Source organism: Bemisia tabaci, chromosome 7 (genome assembly GCF_918797505.1).
Source record: "Bemisia tabaci chromosome 7, PGI_BMITA_v3".
Taxonomy (NCBI): Eukaryota; Metazoa; Arthropoda; class Insecta; order Hemiptera; family Aleyrodidae; genus Bemisia; species Bemisia tabaci.
Genome location: NC_092799.1, coordinates 44551028 through 44572761, shown reverse-complemented (window position 1 = coordinate 44572761; position 21734 = coordinate 44551028). Strand labels below are relative to the sequence as shown.

Below are 21734 nucleotides of genomic sequence, written 5' to 3'. Positions count from 1 at the left end.
CGCCCCCAGGAATCCGACGAGGGTTGCCAGGTTTTCCAACCTCCCCCTCACTGAGCTGATTTTGAAGTAGCACATGTTTTTGAATGAACCACACTGAAAAAAAAGAAAAAAAGAGAGAAAAAACTCCGGCTGTGGAAACCGTACTTACACTTGGAAATAAAACACATTGGATCTAGAGTCCAGACTCTTGAAAACATTGACAAGAAAAAATACTCTTGATTCGATCGGATTTTTGCTTGAATCAAAACGAAATCCGCTTAGATTAAGAGGCTTGGTTCTTGATTAAAGCTAGATTCTGATTGAATCAAGAGTACTTTTTCTTGTCGATGTTTTTAAGAGTCTGGACTCTAGATCCAATGTGTTTTTTCCAGTGCATACTTAGAGGCTGTATAAACTTACTGTGCGTTCCCGGCTCAGAGATCGAAAGTTCCGGGGGCTGGAGCCGTACCTTCGATTGCTCCGAGTGCCACGCCCGGAACTTTCGGCCGCTGAGCCCGGAACGCGGACGCACTGAAAAAAAATTATTGAGTTATTATTTTGACTTAAAGCGTTATTTCTTGTCGACAAAATTTTGAGTTAAATCCGTCTGGATTCAACTCAACATCGAGTTTTTTTTAGTTGAAAAACCATCGTGTTGGTGCAGTTAACTTTAAGTTTAAAACACTATAGCAAGACAACGTTTATTTTACTCAAAAAAACTGACTCTAAATTAAATGCGCACGGATTTACCTAAAATAAAAAAAAAAATAAAAAAAATAATGCTCAACGTAAATCACGGATGAAACCAAGGTCGAAGGAACCATGGTATGCACCACCGCCTGATGACATCATAGCCGTGATTTTTGATGAAAGGCATATCCGTTAATATTGGACGTAGACATCTGACGTTCGGATAGAGCTAATAATTTGCATAAGCTCCAAAGGTGAAGACACGATTCACTGGAAAAAAAAAAACACGTTGGATCTAGAGTCCAGACTCTTAAAAACATCGACAAGAAAAAGTACTCTTGATTCAATCAGAATCCAGCGTAATTCAAGAACCAAGCCTCTTAATTGAAGCGGATTTCGTTTTGATTCAAGCAAAAATCCGATTGAATCGAGAGTATTTTTTCTTGTCAAGGTTTTCAAGAGTCTGGACTCTAGATCCAATGTGTTTTTTTCTTCCAGTGTTCTATGACCAGCGCAACTGATTCTTTGACCTCTCACTGGGATAAGAATCGGAGGCCAGTTTGGCAACTCGGTCCAAAGTGGCGGGCATTCTAGCATTGTCATTAATCGTATTGCTCAGGCAATCTCGGGAAGGTAGACTCTCTTCCGGAGCTCTCCTCAGGAAGGGAATGGGGCCATAATGCTATTAATGAGATATTTTAGGGTGGTCTGAGTGGCACTCCAGGGGCGGCGGCGGCGGCGCGCGGGTCTGGCGCAGCGATGGAACGTAGGCTGCATCAGACAGGCGGCATGAAATGCGTACGGATTCGGAAAATTCTCTATGACTCCTCTTCCGTAGGCGCGGATATCAACCTCAACTATGACGTTGTAAAACGCTCTCCACGTCCTCACACGTCGCTAACGGGGGCTGGAAATAGACGCTATCAGTGACGGAGACGTCATCGTAGGGATTTTTCGTCGTATCAAATGGGGTTGTTACACACATGAGATACAGGCAACTGAGACGACCTTTAGTCGGAAAATTCTCGGTGATTGTTCCGTAAGCGCAGGGTATCAACTTCAGCTTTGACGGTGTTGAACGCCCTTCATATCCTCGCACTTCGCACTGGGGGAAAAAAAAAACACATTGGATCTTGAGTCCACAGTCCGGACTCTTAAAAACATCGACAAAAAAAAGTTAGGATTCAATCAGAATTTGGCTTAAATCAAGAACCAAGCCTCTTAATTTTAGCGGATTTCGTTTTGATTCAAGCAAAAATCCGATTGAATCAAGAGTATTTTTTCTTGTCAATGTTTTCAAGAGTCTGGACTCTAGATCCAATGTGCTTTTTTCTCCAGTGCGCTAAATATAGACGGGGGGAGAAAATTTTTGAATTTTTGGAGCATCTAATATACTGTTTGTGTCAACTTTTGTAAGCATCTTGCCTTCTTCTTTCCTCCGTTCTATCCTTCTCTCTTCTTTCTCTTTTTTTTCCTTCTTTCTTTCCGGCGGACGGGGGATCCGCCTATATCGGAGGTCTCCCAACAAAAGCCTTGAAATCATTCGTAAGTTCCTTGAGAATCCTTAATTCTCAATTAGGGAAGATGTCATGAACTTGACCTCAAAATCTTCAAGTAGGTTCTTCTTTCCCGACAGGATTTGGTCCGAGGGGTCAATTATTGAAATTGATAGACAAAGCTATAGACTCTTTGTCTAGAAAAAAGGGATACAGAGGGATGGATCCTACACGGAGAAAAAAACTTCATGCGTGGGACCCAAAGATTAGGTCATATGGATCTCTGAAGTTTTTGGATTTGAACACTTTAAGTCTAGCTGCTGAGGTTTTGATCACACATCTGAAACTATTCAAGTACCTGAACCAAACATCTGAAGTACTTCGGTTTTCACATCCGAAAAACTTCGGCTCTCACATCTGAAGTATTTCAAATGTAAGAACTGAAGTTTCAGATGTGTGATCCGAACCTCGACAGCTAGACCTAAAGTGTTCAGAAGCTCAATCCGGAAACTTCAGAGATCCATATGACCTAAACTTCGGGTCCCACGCACGAAGTTTTTTTCTCCGTATGTGGAGGCAGGTGGTTGCAATGGGGGGGGGGGGGGGGGAAGTGGGTAATAGACTAACTAACAGCAACCCATGAGAGACCCATTCGTTAGTACATCATTTTCTTCCTTAGTCTGTAAGAACCTCGCATTTCAACCAAAAGGATCGCTTCATACTCCCTTCGTCTTCTTTGTCTGTCGCTTTGTCTATCCATTTTAACAGTCAGCCCTCGGACTTTTTTTCGAGATGGATATAGCATAAAGAAGTGGTTTTTTTTTTTTGTTAGTACATCATCTTTTTCCTTAGTCTATAAGAACCTCGCATTTCAACCAAAAGGATCGCTTCATACTCCCTTCGTCTTCTTTGTCTGTCGCTTTGTCTATCCATTTTAACAGTCAGCCCTCGGACTTTTTTTCGAGATGGATATAGCATAAAGAAGTGGTTTTTTTTTGTTAGTACATCATCTTTTTCCTTAGTCTATAAGAACCTCGCATTTCAACCAAAAGGATCGCTTCATACTCCCTTCGTCTTCTTTGTCTATCGCTTTGTCTATCAATTTTAACAGTCAGCCCTCGGACCTTTTTTCGAGATGAATATTGCACAAAGAAGTGTTTTTTTTTTGTTTTTTTTTTTTTTTTTTATCGTAATGCCCCGTATATCGTGGCGGGCGATGAGTGGGACCCCCGGGGGAGGGGGGGGGGGGGGGGGGCAAAGTAGAAATTGTCGAGGATCCGCATTTCCGTGGCGCATCGCGTGACGCGGCCGCGGTTGCGGCCGGCCGCCGCAGCTACTGCACAACTACCCGCCGACAGTCATTCCGGCACTCCGCCCCGACTGCCACATCAACCCGAATACACGTCCAATTCCGCCCGGGAGCGCCGCCCCCTCGACATAACCCCGCAACTCCGCCGGGAACCGCACGGTGCATACGCGGTTTCGCCGGGAGGGGGCCGGAAAAAACGAGATCGTTCTCCGCGGGCCCCCCGTGCGCGGCACCGAGGGCCCATTTATCGCCGAGCGCGGCTGAAGCATCGCCGATGCAATTAGATTTCACGACTGGAAAAATTTCTCGCCGTAACCGTCGGAGCGCCAACCCGCGACAATCAACTCACGCAATTTCGCGATGAATTTTTAGCCCCGTTCAGCGGGCCGATTCATTAACATTTATAGACAAAGCGATAGACAAAGAAGACATAGGGAGTATGGAGCGATCCTATTGGTTGAAATAAGGGGCTCTTATAGACTAAGGGATAAAATGATGTACTAACTATAGGGTCTCTCGTGGGTTGCCGTTAGTTAAGTCTATTACCTACCTCCTATGTCCATTGCAACCACCCGCTTCCACCAATGGGATCCCTTCATATCCATTTAGTCCTCTTTGTCTATAGCTTTGTCTATCAATTTCAATAATCGGCCCGCAGAGCTCGCGTGAACCTCCTCCGCCGGGAGCACACCTTGTTCTTCGATCGGAAATTCTTCCAAAAATGGAGATTTGAACATGGAGAATTTTCTTTATTGAAAGAATAGAGGACTACATGGTATTAACTCTATTTCTTATAACTAGGAACTAAGAACTACTTTTACAATAATGGGTAGGCTGGTACGACACCGGCCCTATCTAGATTACAGAATGTACAGGTGCTGTACATTACGATTGAGATAATTGGTGCAAAATATATACATATGTATACATGCTAAATAAAGTATAGATATTTGTGATAAATATTTGGATCTTAATTATAGTATAGATATTTGTGATAAATATTATAGATATTTGTGATAAATATTGAACATGGAGAATAGTTCGGATATCCGCCCTGTATCCTATGGCCAAAAGGACTGTGAAAGAAAATACGCAGTGAGAAATTTGGAGAAAAAAGTTTGGTTAATACGGAAAGTAAAACACAAAATGGACGTATTTCTATCAAACGGAACTAAGCGCCATAGGGGGAAGAAGGGAGAGGGGGACTTGGATTGGCGGGTGTTGCGGAACGCGATGCTCCTTCCGTCCTATACTCGCACGGAAAAAAAATTGCTGATTAAACAATTCAATTGCTAAAAACAGTGAGTGCAATGTTTCAACGCAGATTTTACAACAAAAAAATGCTACTTTAACCACATTGTAAACTAATTTAACCACGGGGGTGGTTAAAGTAGCATTTTTTTGTTGTAAAATCTGCGTTGAAACATTGCACTCACTGTTTTTAGCAATTGAATTGTTGAATCAACAATTTTTTTCCCCGTGCGGAATGCTTTTTCATGGCGCTTAGTTCAGTTTGACAGAACGCGCTATCTGGGATTCTAAAATCCTCAAATGTAACTCAATTTGGCGCTGAGTTCCGTCTAACAGAAATACGTCCGAATAGCCCTAGCCTTTGGTTGACAATTTTAAGAGAAAATGCCTTCTAGTTTTTTCGGAGAAATTTAATAAAAAACGAGTGGTGGATATCAACCTCGCAATTGGAAGAAGGCATTTTCCCAGTCCCTCCATCGTTTTCTGCCCTAAATTAATTGCAAGCTGTACTAAAATTAACACAAAATTGGACCGCGTTAAATTGAAAGGAACCAAGCCACATCAGCTGTTGTCAAATTCAATTGGGCTATTTAATTTTTTACATGAAAACGATTGGGCGGATTTTCATGCAAATTTCAGCGAATTTTCTCCATACCTAGTATAAAGGAAATTCCTGAACATTTTCAAAGGAATCCGCAAAAAAGTTGCCTCGTAAAAAATTAAATTGTCCAGTCAAATTTGGCAATAGCTGATGTGGCTTGGTGGTTCCTTTCTGTTAAACGCGGTCCAATTTGTGTTGGTTTGTGTTTCACCTCCTATATCAACCAAAAGTAACGCAAGAACACAATTTTTTTTTTTTTCAGTGTACGCGTCAATTCTACGTCCTCCGACTCTTATTCCTAACAATTTCTCTAGATTCTCTATTTCTCCAACGCGTTAAACAATCTACCTAGCAAACAATCCGAAAAAAACTAAGTGAAACTTATTGTCCGGCGAACTATTTAATCCAAAGTCCGGTAACCAGCAAGACATTAATGAGATGACCGTTATCGCCTTGCTGTCCATTGGAGACTGCTGAATCCCCGAGAGTGAAAGTTTCCTCCTGTCGCCAGGGGGCAGATGGAGGATCCCTACTTATCTCTACATAATATGATGCGTGCATAGAGGAGAGAAAAAGAATTGAACAGGCCGGAGAAAATTCATCGCTCGGGGCGTTTTTCCAAGTGCACGGTCCTTCTCTCAGCATCACAGCATCTTCGTGTTGATCTAGCGATGAGACTGAGTTAAGAGGCAACTCTCGCAAGTTGGTAACATTGGGTTTCGCCCTTTTCGAAGCATGTGAAGTAATACGTACATATGTCGTCGTCTCCTGCTCGAAGAAACGTAACTCCATTCCAAGGTTGCCAAATTGGCTCAAACAATTCATTTATTTTACAAAGTTGTACCTGAGTAATTTTTATCGAAAGTTTTTCTGACTTTTGGATGAAATCGGAGATAACAATTTGATTAGTTTACTTTAAAGGATATAAAACATAGGAGCTTTTCCATTTCTTTGCATTTAGTCATTGGTGTGTTTAAGCACGCTGCCTCGCCTAAAATCGAATGGATCGTATTCGATAGTGATTCGATGTAGTATCGTTTGGTTTAAAACGATAGAACCTAACCTCAAACACCCATTCGATGTTAGTTCGATGTATCGTTTGGTTTAAAACAATAGAGCATAAACTCGATCAAAAATCTTAGGATTTAACCTCGAAAAGCTGTAAAAGAGGAAATTCCCAACAATATCCTTATTCATAGCCATAATGGTACTGGCACTCATAAGAATAAATAATCTATCACAAAAACCCATTCCTTCAGATTACTCGATTGACTTTTGAGGTTACATTTACATGTTGAACCAAACGATAACGATACAATCTCAGTGATAGCACGCCTTTTTGATGCAGTTTTGATGTATCGAATACTATCCATTGGATCCAAACGGCGAAAAATAGCACTGCCAACTTTCCGAAACCGAGTTATCCCAGAGACTCAGGACGGCACAGGCACAACTCTGCTGTGCCAAGGAAGAACGCCGTATGAGCCTTCAGGCGTCGCCAAATTTCCTTTGATAAATGACGAACTTTCTGGTTAACTTATAAATATTTTTCTTCTACTTTTTCAGATAATTTTGTTCGCAATTTCAGATACTAAAGGCCCTGAAAATGTCAAGGAAAAATATCTATAACATTCACTGGAAAAAAAATACATTGTATCTAGAGTCCAGACTCTTAAAAACATCGACAAGAAAGAATACTCTTGATTCAATCAGATTTAAGCTTAAATCAAGAACCAAGCCTCTTCATTCGAGCAGATTTCCTTTTGATTTAAGCTTAAATCTGATTGAATCAAGAGTCTGGACTCTCGATCCAATGTGTTTTATTTTCCGGAGTTCCTTAAAAATTAACATTTTTTAGAGGGAAATTTGGCAATTCTCGCATGTTCATACGGCGTTTTTCCTAAGGACGGCAGAACTCTTCCTCGCCATCGGGGTCGCGGAGAGCCAAAATGACACCTTTCCATGCGAATTGGACAGAATTGGATCGGAGCGAGGCGGTAGCGAATTGGAAACGCGAGGTGGAAGAACCAAATTGTGCGAATTCGCCGTCAGGCGCGCGGTTTCCGAGTGATTTCGCGGCTGCGACCGAGCGACACCGCGGGAAACGCAGAATATCAACAGAGGACAAAAATCCCGATGAATCAAATCAGGCGCACCGATTTGCCATTTGTATGCATCGCGAGCCGTATCGGTTGATTGAATGCATGCATACCCGAGCGTATGTTCGCCACCGGGGACACCCGGGCCGACGCGGTTGGCACATCGTGTTTCATGCCTCCTATGCGGGGTCCCCGACGTAAGGATGATACCGGGCATGAAAGCATGACCTTCGCTCAAGGGGTACCCTGTGCAGCGTGCTGTCATGAATGAGACATCGAGAGCTATCATAACGACAGGAGAATGCGGATGCTGTGATAATGGAGATGCTGCATGTGTAAGGGATTTGCGATTTGACAATTGATTCGTATGTTAAAGTTCGCGAGAAACACGATGGCGTCAATGGTTTTCTCTGAAATCAACTCCCAAAACTGGGGGACTTAGGGAGAAATGATCACGAGGGCTTCAGATGAACAGGAAAAACCCTCGGCGCGGCAATCGGCATGTAACACATATTAGCGCCTACAAGACTGCTCGAATACTTCACGCATTGCATCAAACATAGTGCGGTTATTGTGATCAGCGTGAAACGGACAGCGCCTACAAGAATGCATGAATACTTCCCGAATTGCGCCAAACACAGTGCGCTCAGCGTGAAACGCATAGCGCCTACAAGACTGCGTGAATACTTCACGCATTGCGCCAAACACGGTGCGGTCGGCGCGGCGCGGTGGCGGAAGTTAAAATCATCAAACCAAATTTTGTGTTTGTTCTTTCATAATTTTTGCGTTCATTTCTTATGAATGGAAGGCCTTGTCCATTAGAGATAGGTTTACGAAACTTGACTTGAAAAAAATACACATTTAATAAAACCCGAGACGTTTCGACTCAAAACTGAGTCATCCGCAGATCCGAGATTGTTTTTCTCAGATCCCGGCCACCACCATGTAGGGCTCAGGTTTTCATCGTTTGTTTTTTTTTTTTAAATTTGTATTGTTTCCGACTGAAAATGACTCAGTTTTGAGTCGAAACGTCTCGGGTTTTCTTAATTTTCATCGTTTGTTTTTTTTTAAATTTGTATTGTTTCCGACTGAAAATGACTCAGTTTTGAGTCGAAACGTCTCGGGTTTTCTTAATTTTCATCGTTTGTTTGTTTTTTTTTTTTAAATTTGTATTGTTTCCGACTGAAAATGACTCAGTTTTGAGTCGAAACGTCTCGGGTTTTCTTAATTTTCATCGTTTGTTTTTTTTTTAAAATTTGTATTGTTTCCGGCTGAAAATGACTCAGTTTGGAGTCAAAACGTCACGGGTTTTCTTCATTATTGTGTATTTTTAGCCTTGTTTCCCGTTTTTCCTCCTCGTCTTTTCCACTATAATCGTTCCAAGCTTTCTGCAGCTTCACCAGATTTCGATCCTCAGGACTGAGGATCTCTGCTCCGGCTGCCAAGCGTCAAAAGGGTCCTCACATTGCCGAACAATTTTTCACCGCGTCCTTTCATAATGAAGGTCGTACACCGAGCCGGTAAGCTTCATCTGCCGCGGGCGCACCATCTATACTGCCGTGCTAAGGAAGAACGCCGTATGAACATTCGAGAGTTGCCGGATTTCCTTCGGAAAAATTTTTATTCTTGAGGAAAGTTAAGAACATTTTTCCTTGAGATTTTCAGGAACTCCAGGGAAAATTGCGGACAAAATTATCTAAAAAATCGGAAGATAAACATTTCTTAATTTACCAGGACATTCGTGTTTTATCGAAGGAAATTTGGCAACGGCTGAAGGTTCATACGGACGTTTTTCCTTAGCATGGCAGTATAGGGCCGACCAGCGTCGGGTCGCGTCGCGGGAGCAGCGACGAAAATAATTGACAAGATCGAGCGGCGATTGTTCAGATTTACGTGACATAATTCGAGATCCAAACACGCGGATCTCCCGTATGAAAAGAGGCGATTTTTCGGATCCCCGCCCGGGAAAGCAGCGGTGGCGTCCCGCGATTACCGATTAATCGATCGATCTGTCATTTAAATCTATAAGGAAGGATCGATTATCGCGGCGTTCGATGTGATCGATTTTGTATCAAGGCTTCAAATGGGATGATAGCGATAGCCAAGGTGATTCGACTGGAAAGCAGCCGAGATGAGGCCCCGACGACGGAACGAGCGGCCATCTGTCGTGCTGAGGAAAAACGCCGTATGAGCCTTCAGACGTTGCCAAATTTCACTTGACCAACCACGATTTTTCGGGGTTTGCACTGGGAAAAAAACCGCATTGGATCTAGAGTCCAGACTCTTAAAGACATCGACAAGAAAAAATACTCTTGATTCAATCAGGTTTAAGCTTAAATCAAGAACCAAGCCTCTTAATTTGAGCGGATTTCCTTTTGATTTAAGCTTAAATCTGCTTGAATCAAGAGTCATTTTTCTTGTCAATGTTTTGGTTTTTTTTTCCCCAGTGTGCGGACATTTTTCTCCCGATTTTTCAGAAAATTTTTCTCGTAATGGGTCAGTTGCGCTGATCACAGAATCGTGCTTTGATGCTTGATTGTTGTGGGTTAGCTAAAAATAATAAGATCTGTTCAACCAGCAACTTTCTACGTTCCATATTAACCCAGTTATTGCCCTTTGAAAAGTCGGGTTTTTGACGTCATCCACCGCGGTAGGGACACCCAGTGGCGTAGACAGGGGGGGGGGGGGGACGTCCAGGGGTCTGATACCCTTAGGACCCCTGCACTCTCTTTGTTTCTTCCACCTTGCATTAATCCGATTTTCACATCGAATAACCGGTGCCGATGTACGTCACCCCGACTAATGAAAGCAACGTGGAGGAAACCAAGGGTGTCACTACCGCGGTGGATGACGTCAGAAACCCGACTTTTCAAAGGGCGATATCTCGGCTGTTATTGAACTTAGAAAGTGGCTGTTTGGACGGGTCTTATTATTTTCAGCTAATTTACACGAATCAATCATCGGAACACGATTCTGGGAGCAGTGCAACTGACCCATTCGGTCCAAAGTGTCTGAACATTTCGATGAAAAATATTCGTAACTTTTCTCAAAAATTAATATTTGTGAGAGGAAATTTGGCAACATTCGGTCGCTCATACGGCGTTTTTCCTGAGGACGGCAGAGCAGCGGGTCGATTGTTGAATCGTTATCGAATGCTTCTGATCGATAAATCCCTATCTTAACAATGCTATATATCGATCAAGGTCATTCGATAACGATTCAACAATCGAGGAGCAGGTGGAGCACGGAGGGCTCCGAATAATGGCCGGCCCTGGTGCGCGGCCCTCGCTGGCCGACTTGTGGATCTCGTCGTCCAATTCGGTTCCGCTAAATAGAACGGAACGCGCGTCAACCAAGCGTCGCGTCGCGTCGCCGCTATGACGCGACGTCAACATGGACGCTGAACAGACGCGGCTTCTCGTCGTCTTTGGTTCGTCCCCTCATCAGACTGAACGTCAAGTCTTTCGGGGTGCTGGGTTTCCGACGGTATGGAAAACCTGGGAAGGTTGGGATAGATTTAGAGTTCTTGGAGGAAACGTTGTGGAATTCCGCGGATTTCGACATGACGCGTCGGCTTACTGTCGCGCTGAGGAAGAACGCCGTATGAGCCTTCAGACGTTGCCGAACTTCCTACGATATAGGATTTTCGGACAGTCTAATGAAAGAAGATCTGAGGAAAATACTGAAAATTGGTGTTGATGCTGTGGGTGTAAATTATTATAGTGTAGCCTCACTGGCAGCCATATGATGGTTAGATTGCATTAATCTCACAATGGAGATGTTGCATGTGTGAGGAATTTGCGATTTGACTGTTGATTCCTATGCAAAAGTTTGCGAGAAACACGATGGTGAAACTGGTTTTCTCTGAAATCAACTTCCAAGCTCGAAAAAAGCTCTCAAGTTGAGGCAAAAATGGAGGGGATGTCCCACGCTATCCTGAGAGTCCACCTCTGCATCAAGAGGAAGACAAACTCTCCATGCAAAGATAGGGAGCAAATACATTGACAGAGTTGCCATGATTTCAATTTTAAAGTCCCCAAATAAAGCGGCAGCCCTGTCAATGTATTCGCTCCCTATCTTTGCATGGAGAGTTTGTCTTGATGTAAAGGTGGAATCTCAGGGTAGGGTGGGATAATGGGATATCCCCTCCATTTTGGCCTCAACTTGAGAGCTTATTTTGAGCTTGGGAGTTGATTTCAGAGAAAACCAGTGGCACCATCGTGTTTCTCGCGAACTTTTACATAAGAATCAACAGTCAAATCGCTAATTCCTCACACACGTGCAACATCTCCATCATGTGGAATGGAGCGATTTTCCCGAAGGATTAGGCAACGCTGCCCGACGGGATCCTGAAACTACGCCGTCTTGTACTCGTCGGCGATGACGGGACGTGACAGCACGTACTTTTACGTTCACTCGTACGACAAGAGGTTTCCGAACTTACGACGAAGCTATAAAAGATCGCGTTGACAGTAGCAAAGCCTCGAACGGACGCCATCATCAACTTGGCCCGCAAATGTTAGTCCTTTGGCACCGGTGCGTCGTCGCGCGCCGTGCACGGTGGCATTACGGCCTTCGAAGACTCCATCGGAGTACTTACTCCGGTGACCGACATTGACACGAATGAGGATGAGTCGATCGCGATTATCATTAGACATCACTCGCGCGATTAGTATTGAATTTTGGGTCGATGACCGATGAGTTTACGTGTCGAGAATTCCTCGATTCGTGTTGAGCACTTCGATGGAGTTGCACTGGTCACAGAATGGAGATGTTGCATGTGTGAGGAATTTGCGATTTGACTATTGATTCTTATGTAAAAGTTGGCGAGAGACACGATGGTGCCACTGGTTTTCTCTGAAATCAACTCCCACGCTCAAAAAAAGCTCTCAAGTTGAGGCTAAAATGGAGGGGATATCCCACGCTATCCTGAGAGTCCACCTCTACATCAAGACAAACTCTCCATGCAAAGATAGGGAGCAAATACATTGACAGGGCTGCCACTTTATTTGGGGACTCTAAAACTGAAAACACGGCAGGCATCCCTGCTAATTTATTTGCTCCCTAGCTTTGCATGGAGAGTTTGTCTTGATGTAGAGGTGGACTCTCGGGATAGCGCGGGTTATCCCCTTCATTTTGGCCTCAACTTGAGAGCTGTTTTTGAGCTTGGGAGTTGATTTCAGAGAAAACCAGTGGCGCCATCGTGTCTCTCGCGAACTTTTACATAAGAATCAACAGTCAAATCGCAAATTCCTGACACATGCAACATCTCCATTTTGTTCCTATCCCTCTGCTTCCACCTTCCCCTACAGACGCTCTCCTTGAGAGGATAGAGAATCGGACAAGTTTGAATACTTCAGTGCCCCCATTACCCGGAGCTAGTACCGAGTTTCGGAACTTTTGAGATTTTTCTGAATTTCTCCCGGAACTTTTGAGATTTTTCTGAATTTTTCCCGGTACTTTTGAAATTTCCGAATTGTTCCGGATGTTTTGCATTTTCCGGAACTCTCTCGAAACTTTTGAAAAAAATCTCAAAAGAATTCTGGAACTTTGACGTTCACGGTGTGAGAGGAATTGAAACAAAAAATCTCCGAATCCCGGAACTTTTGACGGACATGGGATGGGAGCACTGGAATACTTTGATTCCGGGTGGGGGGATGGAAGCTGACCGTAGTGACCGTGTATCCCGACCGTGAACCGGGCGACGCGACCCCGGAGCGTGAATGAACGATACGTGTTGAAGAATGAAGTCCACCGCCGCCGCCACCACCGGTCGCCGCGACAGTAAACCCACGTTTGCTCCTTTAAACTCTCCTTTAATTATGCCGATCCAGCGTGGGTTGAGTGTTTAATTGTTTGTTTCAATTCAACCAGCCATTCAGACCCGGCTCCAGTTCAGTGGAGAAAAAAAAAATTCTTCGCTGGAATCTCTGCCGTGTTGCCCAGCCAGAGAGAATTAACGCATGTATCCACGGCTAACGAACAATACCGCCTAAATGACAGTTTTTGCGGAACTGAGTTAACGACTGTGGCGCTTTCTACAGTATAAAATACGCTGGCTGATTATGTTAGTTTCTCCAATAGCGCTTCAGTGACGCTGTAATGTATAAAAAAATTGTAAATCGAACCTTAAAATTACAAAAATGACGAAGTTTTCTCTTCGTTCTGGCAAAATCGTCCGTTTGCAGGTAGGCGGTATCGTTCCATAGCCATCGATATCGAGGGCTAACGAACAATATCACCAAACTGACAATTTTAGCGAAAAAGTTAGCGACTATGGCGCTTTCTACAGTATAAAATACGCAAGCTGATGATTTTAGTTTTTTTTTAATCCTGTAGGGGAGCGCTTCAATGACTTGTAATGTATACAACAAATTGTAAATCGAACTTTAAAATTACAAAAATGACGAAGTTTTCTCTTCGCTCTGCAAAATCGTCAGTTTACAGATAGGTGATATTGTCCGTTAGCCATCGATGTGTAAGTTTCCATCTAACGAAGTTCTAAGAGATCAAGGAATAAGAGTCTTATAGTTAACAAAAGCTTAGGTTACCCTCGATTCAGGTAATCTAAATTCGGTTCTTATGATCGAATATTCTTTGATTGACCGGACCGAAAACTTTGGTCTTCCATATGAATCGGAGTTTTCCTCCGTGTTGGATAATGAAGAACGTTCTGCAATGGAAACTTGAGTTCCACCTCAACTTGAGGAAAATCTCTCTCTTGAATTTGAACTTTCATGGACAGAGGTCCCTTTTCCTGTTGAGGGTAACATGTGCATTTCCGAGGCCCTAAAGACAAAATAAAGCTGTTCATAATTCAAATTACCAACAAATGAAATTGTTTAAATGGAAAGCGGAAAATCAAAACTTGATAAGGTGTCTCCGCATCATAGACATAACTTGGAAAATTTCCTCTGTATCTCGATATTATTTTCTCTAGTTAAATTGTCTTTCCCGGGCCATTTGGTTCCCGTTAAATGAGGAAACCAGTTGCAGAATATTAGCAGCACCTGATGGCGCTTACCCGGTCTCTAATTTTCGCTCTTCAAATGAATTGTGGAAATACTTGCCATCAGATGTAGCCAAGATTGTGCAATTGTATCGCTCACTTAACGGGAATCCAGTGGAGTCGGAATTACCTTTTTTTGTTAAAAATGAGGCCACATTTAAAGAAAATTTCACATAAAAAATTTCATGTAGAGAAAGCAACCCCTGGTGGTGCTTCACTGGAAAAAAAAACACATTGGATTTAGAGTCCAGACTCTTGAAAACATTGACAAGAAAAAATACTCTTGATTCAATCAGATTTAAGCTTAAATCAAGAGGAAATCCGCTCAAATTAAGTGGCTGGGTTCTTGATTTAAGCTCAAATCTGATTGAATCAAGAGTATTTTTTCTTGTCGATGCTTTTAAGAGTCTGGACTCTACATCCAATGTGTTTTTTTTTTCCATCGTTACGAGGATTTGAGTTTCCACGTCTTAAATAGTTACTGAATGAATTTTAAGCGGCAACGGTGGGAAGGAAAGAACGCTGAACCTGAACACGAGAGTTATGAGCTCACATTCAAAGGCGGCGAGTGACGGCGCGGCGCACAGTGGATTGACTCGATTGGGGAGGTCGGACAAAATGTGGAAACTTTAGAAGCTTTTAACTCCGTGAATACAAAAATTTGATGTTTTAAAAGTGGTTCCATCGGTTTCCTCGTGAAATTTTTCTCCAGAATAACCCCTTAAAATTTCAAATGTGACGAATTAAATTTCAGAGATACAAATTTTTATAGAGCAGCCCGAGACAATGATAACCGTGGAAAAACTAGGGGGAAAACGGGAAACAAGGCTAAAATACACAATTAATAAAAAAAACCCGAGACGTTTCGACTCAAAATAGAGTCATTTTCAGTCGGAAATACAATACAAATTTAAATAAATAAAAAAAAAAATTAAAAAATTTGTTTAAAAAAACCGTGTAAGGCTTAGGTTTTCATCGTTTTTTTTTTTTAATTTTTATTGTATTTCCGATTGAAAATGATGCAGTTTTGAGTCGAAACGTCTCGGTTTTTATTACTTGTGTATTTTAGACTTGTTTCCCTTTTTTGCCCCTTGTTTTTCTACTGTAAATGTCAGATTTTGCAGTTTCAGTTTTAGCGCAAAAATGTCATGTCCGAGCTCTCCGATTGACTCGATCCACTGTGCGGCGGCCGGAGGAAGGAACTATCTGAGTACGAGCGGAGAAGTTGTTCCGTGCGCCACCGAGTGGAGTGACATCATCATCAGGAAACAACTGTTACTAGACGTCGGAATCGGAACGACGAATTTCTCCGCGAAAAAATGTTTAATCCGCGCAAAATGTCGGCATTTATAGCCCGCGTCAATGACTCGCAAGAGATTCTTATGCAACTAACGAGCATGGTTTTTTCTCGCATCGCTTCTCCATCCGAGTTGTTCTTTTTCGCATGCACGTACCAGTCCGTGCTCATTCGGGCAAGGTAAGAAAAAGAAGGTGAAGTTTTGTCTCAGCTGAACCTGGTAAATAACTGTGACCATCCACAGAAAAGGGATCATCGTCATTAGTCAACGAAGGCAAAATCTGTAGTTCGAGGCTGGCCTGCAAAATCGGAATTCGATGGAGGCCATTTTTCGTGTCAAAGCGACGTGCGATATATCTCATCGATTAGCTTCATAATTTCAGCTACTTCATCGATTAGCTTCATAATTTCAGCTACTTGTCATTTGCTTCAAATTTTGAGATCGCACTTTTGTTGTCATGAGACTTAAGAACTCATGTACCAAATTTGACGAAGAAATTCGACGTAATAAAGGCGTGGTTTTTTAGAGGAAAAATAAAGCATTCGATACTGCTATCGAAACTGCACTCGAACGCGATATTTTGCCTCTAAAAAAAAGGCGCCTTTTGTGGAAGAGCCAGAGACAGTGGTTCCTTATTGCAAAATGTGAACCACTGTCCATAGCTCATTTGGATTGCATTTTGCAAAAAGGAACCAGAAGCATGGTAATGGTGCTAAGATTGTGCAACTCCATCCTTTGCAATAAAATTACTGAAACCATGAAAAAATATGAAATTTACATGATAATTTTTGTTTTAAATTTTCAGTTTTCAGCGAGTAAAATAGAAACTGTTAATGGATAATCAGGTTTTTCTACATACATACATAAAGTCGCTTTTATAGCGCCGCCTCGCGCTCTGCGACGCCCAATCGCCATTGCCCCCTATCCTCCCAGAGATCATCAGGCAATTGGCACCTTCTGATCTCCTCCTCCACCCCTTGTCGCCAACCTTTCACAGGACGTCCACGCCGTCGCCTTCCGGGAGGAACCCAATCGAAGACCTGCTTGGGCAACCGATCATCTGCCATCCTTCGCACATGTCCATACCAGACCAACTGCTTGGACCTGATATCGTGCACGATGTCCTTTTCCACACCCATTATCTCGCGTACCCTTTCATTGCGGATACGCTCTCTTCTCGATATCCCAGCAGACCTTCGCCAAAAGTCCATCTCGGTTGCCCTAAGCATGTCTTCAGTTCTTTTCTTGAGTTGCCAGACCTCACTCCCGTAAGTTACGATACTCTTCACGATGACGTTGTAAATTTTTCTTTTGGTCTCCTTGGAGATACTCTGATCCCAGAGAACCTCATTTAGCATCGCGATAGCTTTCCTGCCTTGCACATTCCGATCTTTAATGGCCCGATCCAAATTTCCGTCCTTAGTTAACCAAACTCCTAGATATTTATACTCTTCACAGTCCTGAATTTTCCGACCATCCTCCAGTTCAATGCTTTGCTGATCACCGCCGATAACCAACTTCTCCGTCTTAACCACATTTACTTCCATTCCCCACTTTCGGTTTACTTCCACTAGCTTCCGCGTCATGTAATTCGCATCTTCTTCGTCCTGAGCTATTACCACCTGATCATCAGCAAAGCACAGAGTATAAAGGGTGCCATCTTCACCGAGCGGGACGCCCATTCCCGAACAGCATCTTTTCCATTCCTTTAAAACTTCTTCCAGGTATACTTTAAATAAGGTTGGCGAACGCGAGTGACATTCGGCTCGCTTCGCGAGCCGATTTTGTAGTAGTTGCAAATTTTTAATCCCTATATTTTGAAGATTTCATAGAAAACATTATGAAATTCTCACTCCACAATTAACTTGTAGAATAATAATGGCAGCTGGCAAGAAATAGACTATATCTTAAAATGGACGGTTCCCACTTAGTAAAAACAGCCAACACCACGAAAAGGTGAGGAGCCACTGTTAGCCACTTTTTTTTTTTTTTTTTTTTTTTTTTTTTACTTTTCTGAAAAAAATTACTAAAATTTTAGTTGCGTCCCCTAAAAGGAAACACGGAGAAAAAAATTTTGTGCATGGAACCCGAAGCTGAGATCATATGGATCTCTGAAGTTTTCGGATCACGCATCCGAAAAGTTAAGGTCCATCTGCCGAAGTTCGGGTCAGACAATTGAAGTAGTTCGGTATATACCGAAGGTTTCAGGTCACACATCTGAAGTACTCGGTGCATACCGAAGTGTTTCAGATTTCTGACCCGAATTTCGGCAGCTGGATCTCAAGTTTTAAGAGATTCATATGATCTCAACGTCGGGTCCCATGCACGAAGTTTTTTTCTCCGTGTGAGTATTAATATAAATTTCAACACAGTCAAACACAGTAGAGAACCAAGGAAATCACAGTAGAACAGAGAAAAAATACCGTCGAATAAATAAAGAAAACTATTATCGAAGAAATTCTAATTATTTGGAAAGTAATTTCCTGGCGTAATCAATGCGTAGCTGCGTAGGAGCATGAGCGAGATTTATCATCAAATGGACGGAGTTAAACAGAAAGGAACCAAGCCACAACGGGATCGAACCGAGAAAAAGAGGTTTAAAGTTTGGCTCCTGCATAAGACTCAATGTAAAAGATAAACTTCAAGTTCAATTTCTGCAAAATTTGCTCCAACGAAAACTTTGAATTTTTGGAGATAGATAGTAGAGCAGTGGTTGAGTTCAAAACCACTCATAACTCAATTTTTTCCAAAATGTGGGTTGGTTCCTTTCTGCTTAACTCAGTCCAAATGACCGCTGGCCGGTAGGTCCCTGGGCGGGCGAGCGACAATACGTAAAAGCGGTGGCATGGTTCGATTGACAGAGGAGTGGGGAACGGTCAGACGTAGGGGAAAGGTTCAGGCTGAACCGTTCAACACAGCGCAGCGTCAGTCACCGGGTGGGGAAGAGAGTCCGGGAGGGGACACTTCCCCTCGAGTGAAATAGAAAAAGGCAGAATCCTTCGAAGTTTATATTAATGATACTCCAAGCTTACACCTCCATCTTGAAATTCAGTTCGCCTTTCTGTCAGTAAATTTTTAAAATACCCCTCCAGTTTATCAATGGATATCGGAGATATTAAGTCCCGCTTCATGTCCCTTCGCAGCCCTTTCAGCAACTTCCAGCTCTCAGTGCTTTTCCTTCCTCCTATGTACGTGTCTATTTTGTTACAGCTCCTCTCCCAAGATTCGTTCTTTTTCTTGGTTATGAGCCTTCGTACCTGCGTCTGAGCTTTTTTAAACGCGTCTTTGTCTTCTGTTTTTTAGAGGCAAAGGAACTGATGATATTTTTTCCGCTTCTCCTGAATCAGGTTTTTCTTCCAAGACAAAAGAAGTTGCACAATTTTAACAACATTGCAATGCTCCTGGTTCATTTTTGCAAAATTCAATCCATTTTAGAAACAGCACGTATGCCATTGGTTTCCTTATGCAGGAAGGCGCCTTTGTGGAAGAGCCAGAGACAGTGGCTCCTCATTGCAAAATGTAATCCGTTTCGAAAGCGTGCACGTCGTGCGGGGGCGGAGGCAGGGAGGCCCTCACAAAAGAGTGAATGAAACGGGGAGGAAAAAGAAGCATCGCAAGCGCTATGAGTGATGAATGAACGACGGTGCCGCTCGATGCCCGACGCGCGATGGTCAACGGCACCGGGAGGATGGTAAGCACCGAAACACCGGTCAGGAGTGCGAAAGAACCGATTATGGTAATGGACGCCCGATTAGTGGATTACCGTGGGTCGGAAGCCGCCGCGCCACGCCGCACACTGGACCGAATCGGTAGGAGGAATCGGACAAAACGTGGAAACTTTCAAAGCTTATATTTTCGAAAATATGAGACAAAAAAATGTTTAAAAGTGGTTCCATTGGTTTTTTTGTGAAACGGACCACTAGACAAGGTACAAATTTAAGCATTTTGATACATGTTTTCTTGTCAGAATTCCACGTAGAGCACAATTCGCACAACGAAAATTACTTAAACTAACTCCTAACGAAGATATTAACGTTTTTATTTCACATTGGTTACGAGGAATTTGAACTGCCCGCTCACAAGAAACTCAAAGCTCTACGTGAATCAAACGCGCACTACAACGGTTTCAGCAAGCTTCTCAATCGAGCAATGTTCATTTCCCACCATGTGTTGTTCAAACTATAAGCAATTTGCTATAGCTGAGCCAAAGCGTCAAGATTGAGGTTGCCAGATTTGTATATCGTAGAGACTGTCATGATAACGTTCAGCGGGCGATGTGAATCACGTAGAGCATGGAGCTTTCACGAGCGGGTGGTTTGAATTCACGCATCAAGAATCATTAAATATCTTCGTAAGGAGTTAATTTCGGTAATTTTCGTTGTGCGCATCGTGTTTTACGTAAAATTTTGTTGAAGAAACATGTATCAGAATGCTGAAATTCGTACCTTATCGAGTGGTCCATTCCCTGTCAGGAACACCCCGTGAAATTGAATTTGTGACGGAATAAACATCAAAATTTAAAATTCTAGCCGAACAGTTCATGTCCGACGTCCTCTATGAGATCGTTGCACTGTGCGCCGGCCAGGAGGAGAAGTTGCCATTTTAGGAGAATTACTAGACAGGAGCCACACTTATCAATGGAGGTCTCCCGCTCGTTCCATCAGCGCCTCATTCCACACCCCGCTCGCGTTGAATTATTCCAATGTAATTCTAGACCGGTGAATCACACTGCCACCGTCCTCGGGAACAGCGCAGTATGTGCCGCGGAATGCTGCCGAATTTCCCATGGTAAAATCCTGGATTTTATCCAAGAGATCGGGTCCGTAATACTGTCGTACAACGCAAAAACGCAGTAAACGCCATTTTACATTTTTTTGGAAATAACGTATCATCGCAGATAAACTTGTGTACCTTGGGACAATATTTTTACAGAATTATTTCGCAAATACTGTCAAGAACTTATCTTGAAAATTTGAGGTGGATAGGCAAAACAGTTTCTATGTTATAAAGTGTAAAGTTCCAAAAAACGAGGGAAAACCTTGATGGAATCACGGCGTTCTTGCTTAGCACGGCAGAATAATAGAGTGCACGAAAAAAAAGTACAGGAAAAGTTCGTTAAGTCGAACGACGCTTGTGACTAAAATCCGCTAAAGTCGAAATTTTCTTCGGTCCCGGAACGCTCACGGAAAAAAAAGAGGTAGGGGTTACGTCCCAACTTGATTAGGGAGCTTAAAATTGCGGTAGTGCCCCAATGAATTAGAGTGCTAATCCAACTGTTGGTCGGGTAGTACGCTAATTCAAATTTGGGTACTACCACAACCCTAATTGGACTGCATTTTGCAAAAAGGAACCAGGGGCATTGCGATGTTGCTAAGATTGTGCAACCTCTGTTATCTTGGAAGAAAAACCTGATTATCCATTTGCAGTTTCTATTTTACTCGCTAAAAACCGTAAAATTAAGACACAAATTACCATGTAAATTTCATATTTTTGCATAGTTTCAGGAATTTCATTACTAACTATGAAAATGCACAACCTTACCATCATTGCAATTCTTCTGGTTCCTTTTTGCAAAATGCAATCCAATTCAAATGTTCGTTACGTGTAAAATGGCCGCCGTTGCTCAGTTAAAATCGCGTCCGTCCAGGTGAAAGAAATTAGTCCAGAAATTATTTTTTCACATCCCCATTTTTTTGCATCCCTCAAAGTTTCATGAAAAATATCTCACGCTGAAAACTCGGTTAAATATTTCCGCCCAACTGATGATTTCGTTTTGTTCTTTTGATTTCAGTTGAATAGAGCGTATGACCAAATTATCTTACCGCTCGAAAATTTTAGGAAGGAACACATCGGCGGGGTGAAGGTAAGTTATCATCTTCCATAGACTTTTATTTTCTTTTGAAAGAGTTTATCGGGTATCTCATCAATTATTACATGAAAAAATATCTTTAGCCTTTCCTGGTTCAGAGTTACACCCTCGTAGCCAATCAAGAAAGATTAAT

The 21734-nt window shown here is 42.7% G+C and overlaps 1 protein-coding gene across 4 annotated transcripts in view; it reads left to right on the top strand.

Annotated features, from left to right (window-relative positions):
* The window catches only part of Graf (GTPase regulator associated with FAK), a 150525-nt gene that overhangs the window by 61746 nt on the left and 67045 nt on the right, over positions 1 to 21734 (top strand). For all 4 annotated transcript variants that reach the window (XM_072302834.1, XM_072302833.1, XM_072302836.1 and 1 more), the window contains exon 3: positions 21524 to 21595. In XM_072302834.1, the coding sequence (XP_072158935.1) occupies positions 21524 to 21595 (72 nt within the window). The remainder of the gene's footprint in view (positions 1 to 21523; positions 21596 to 21734) is intronic.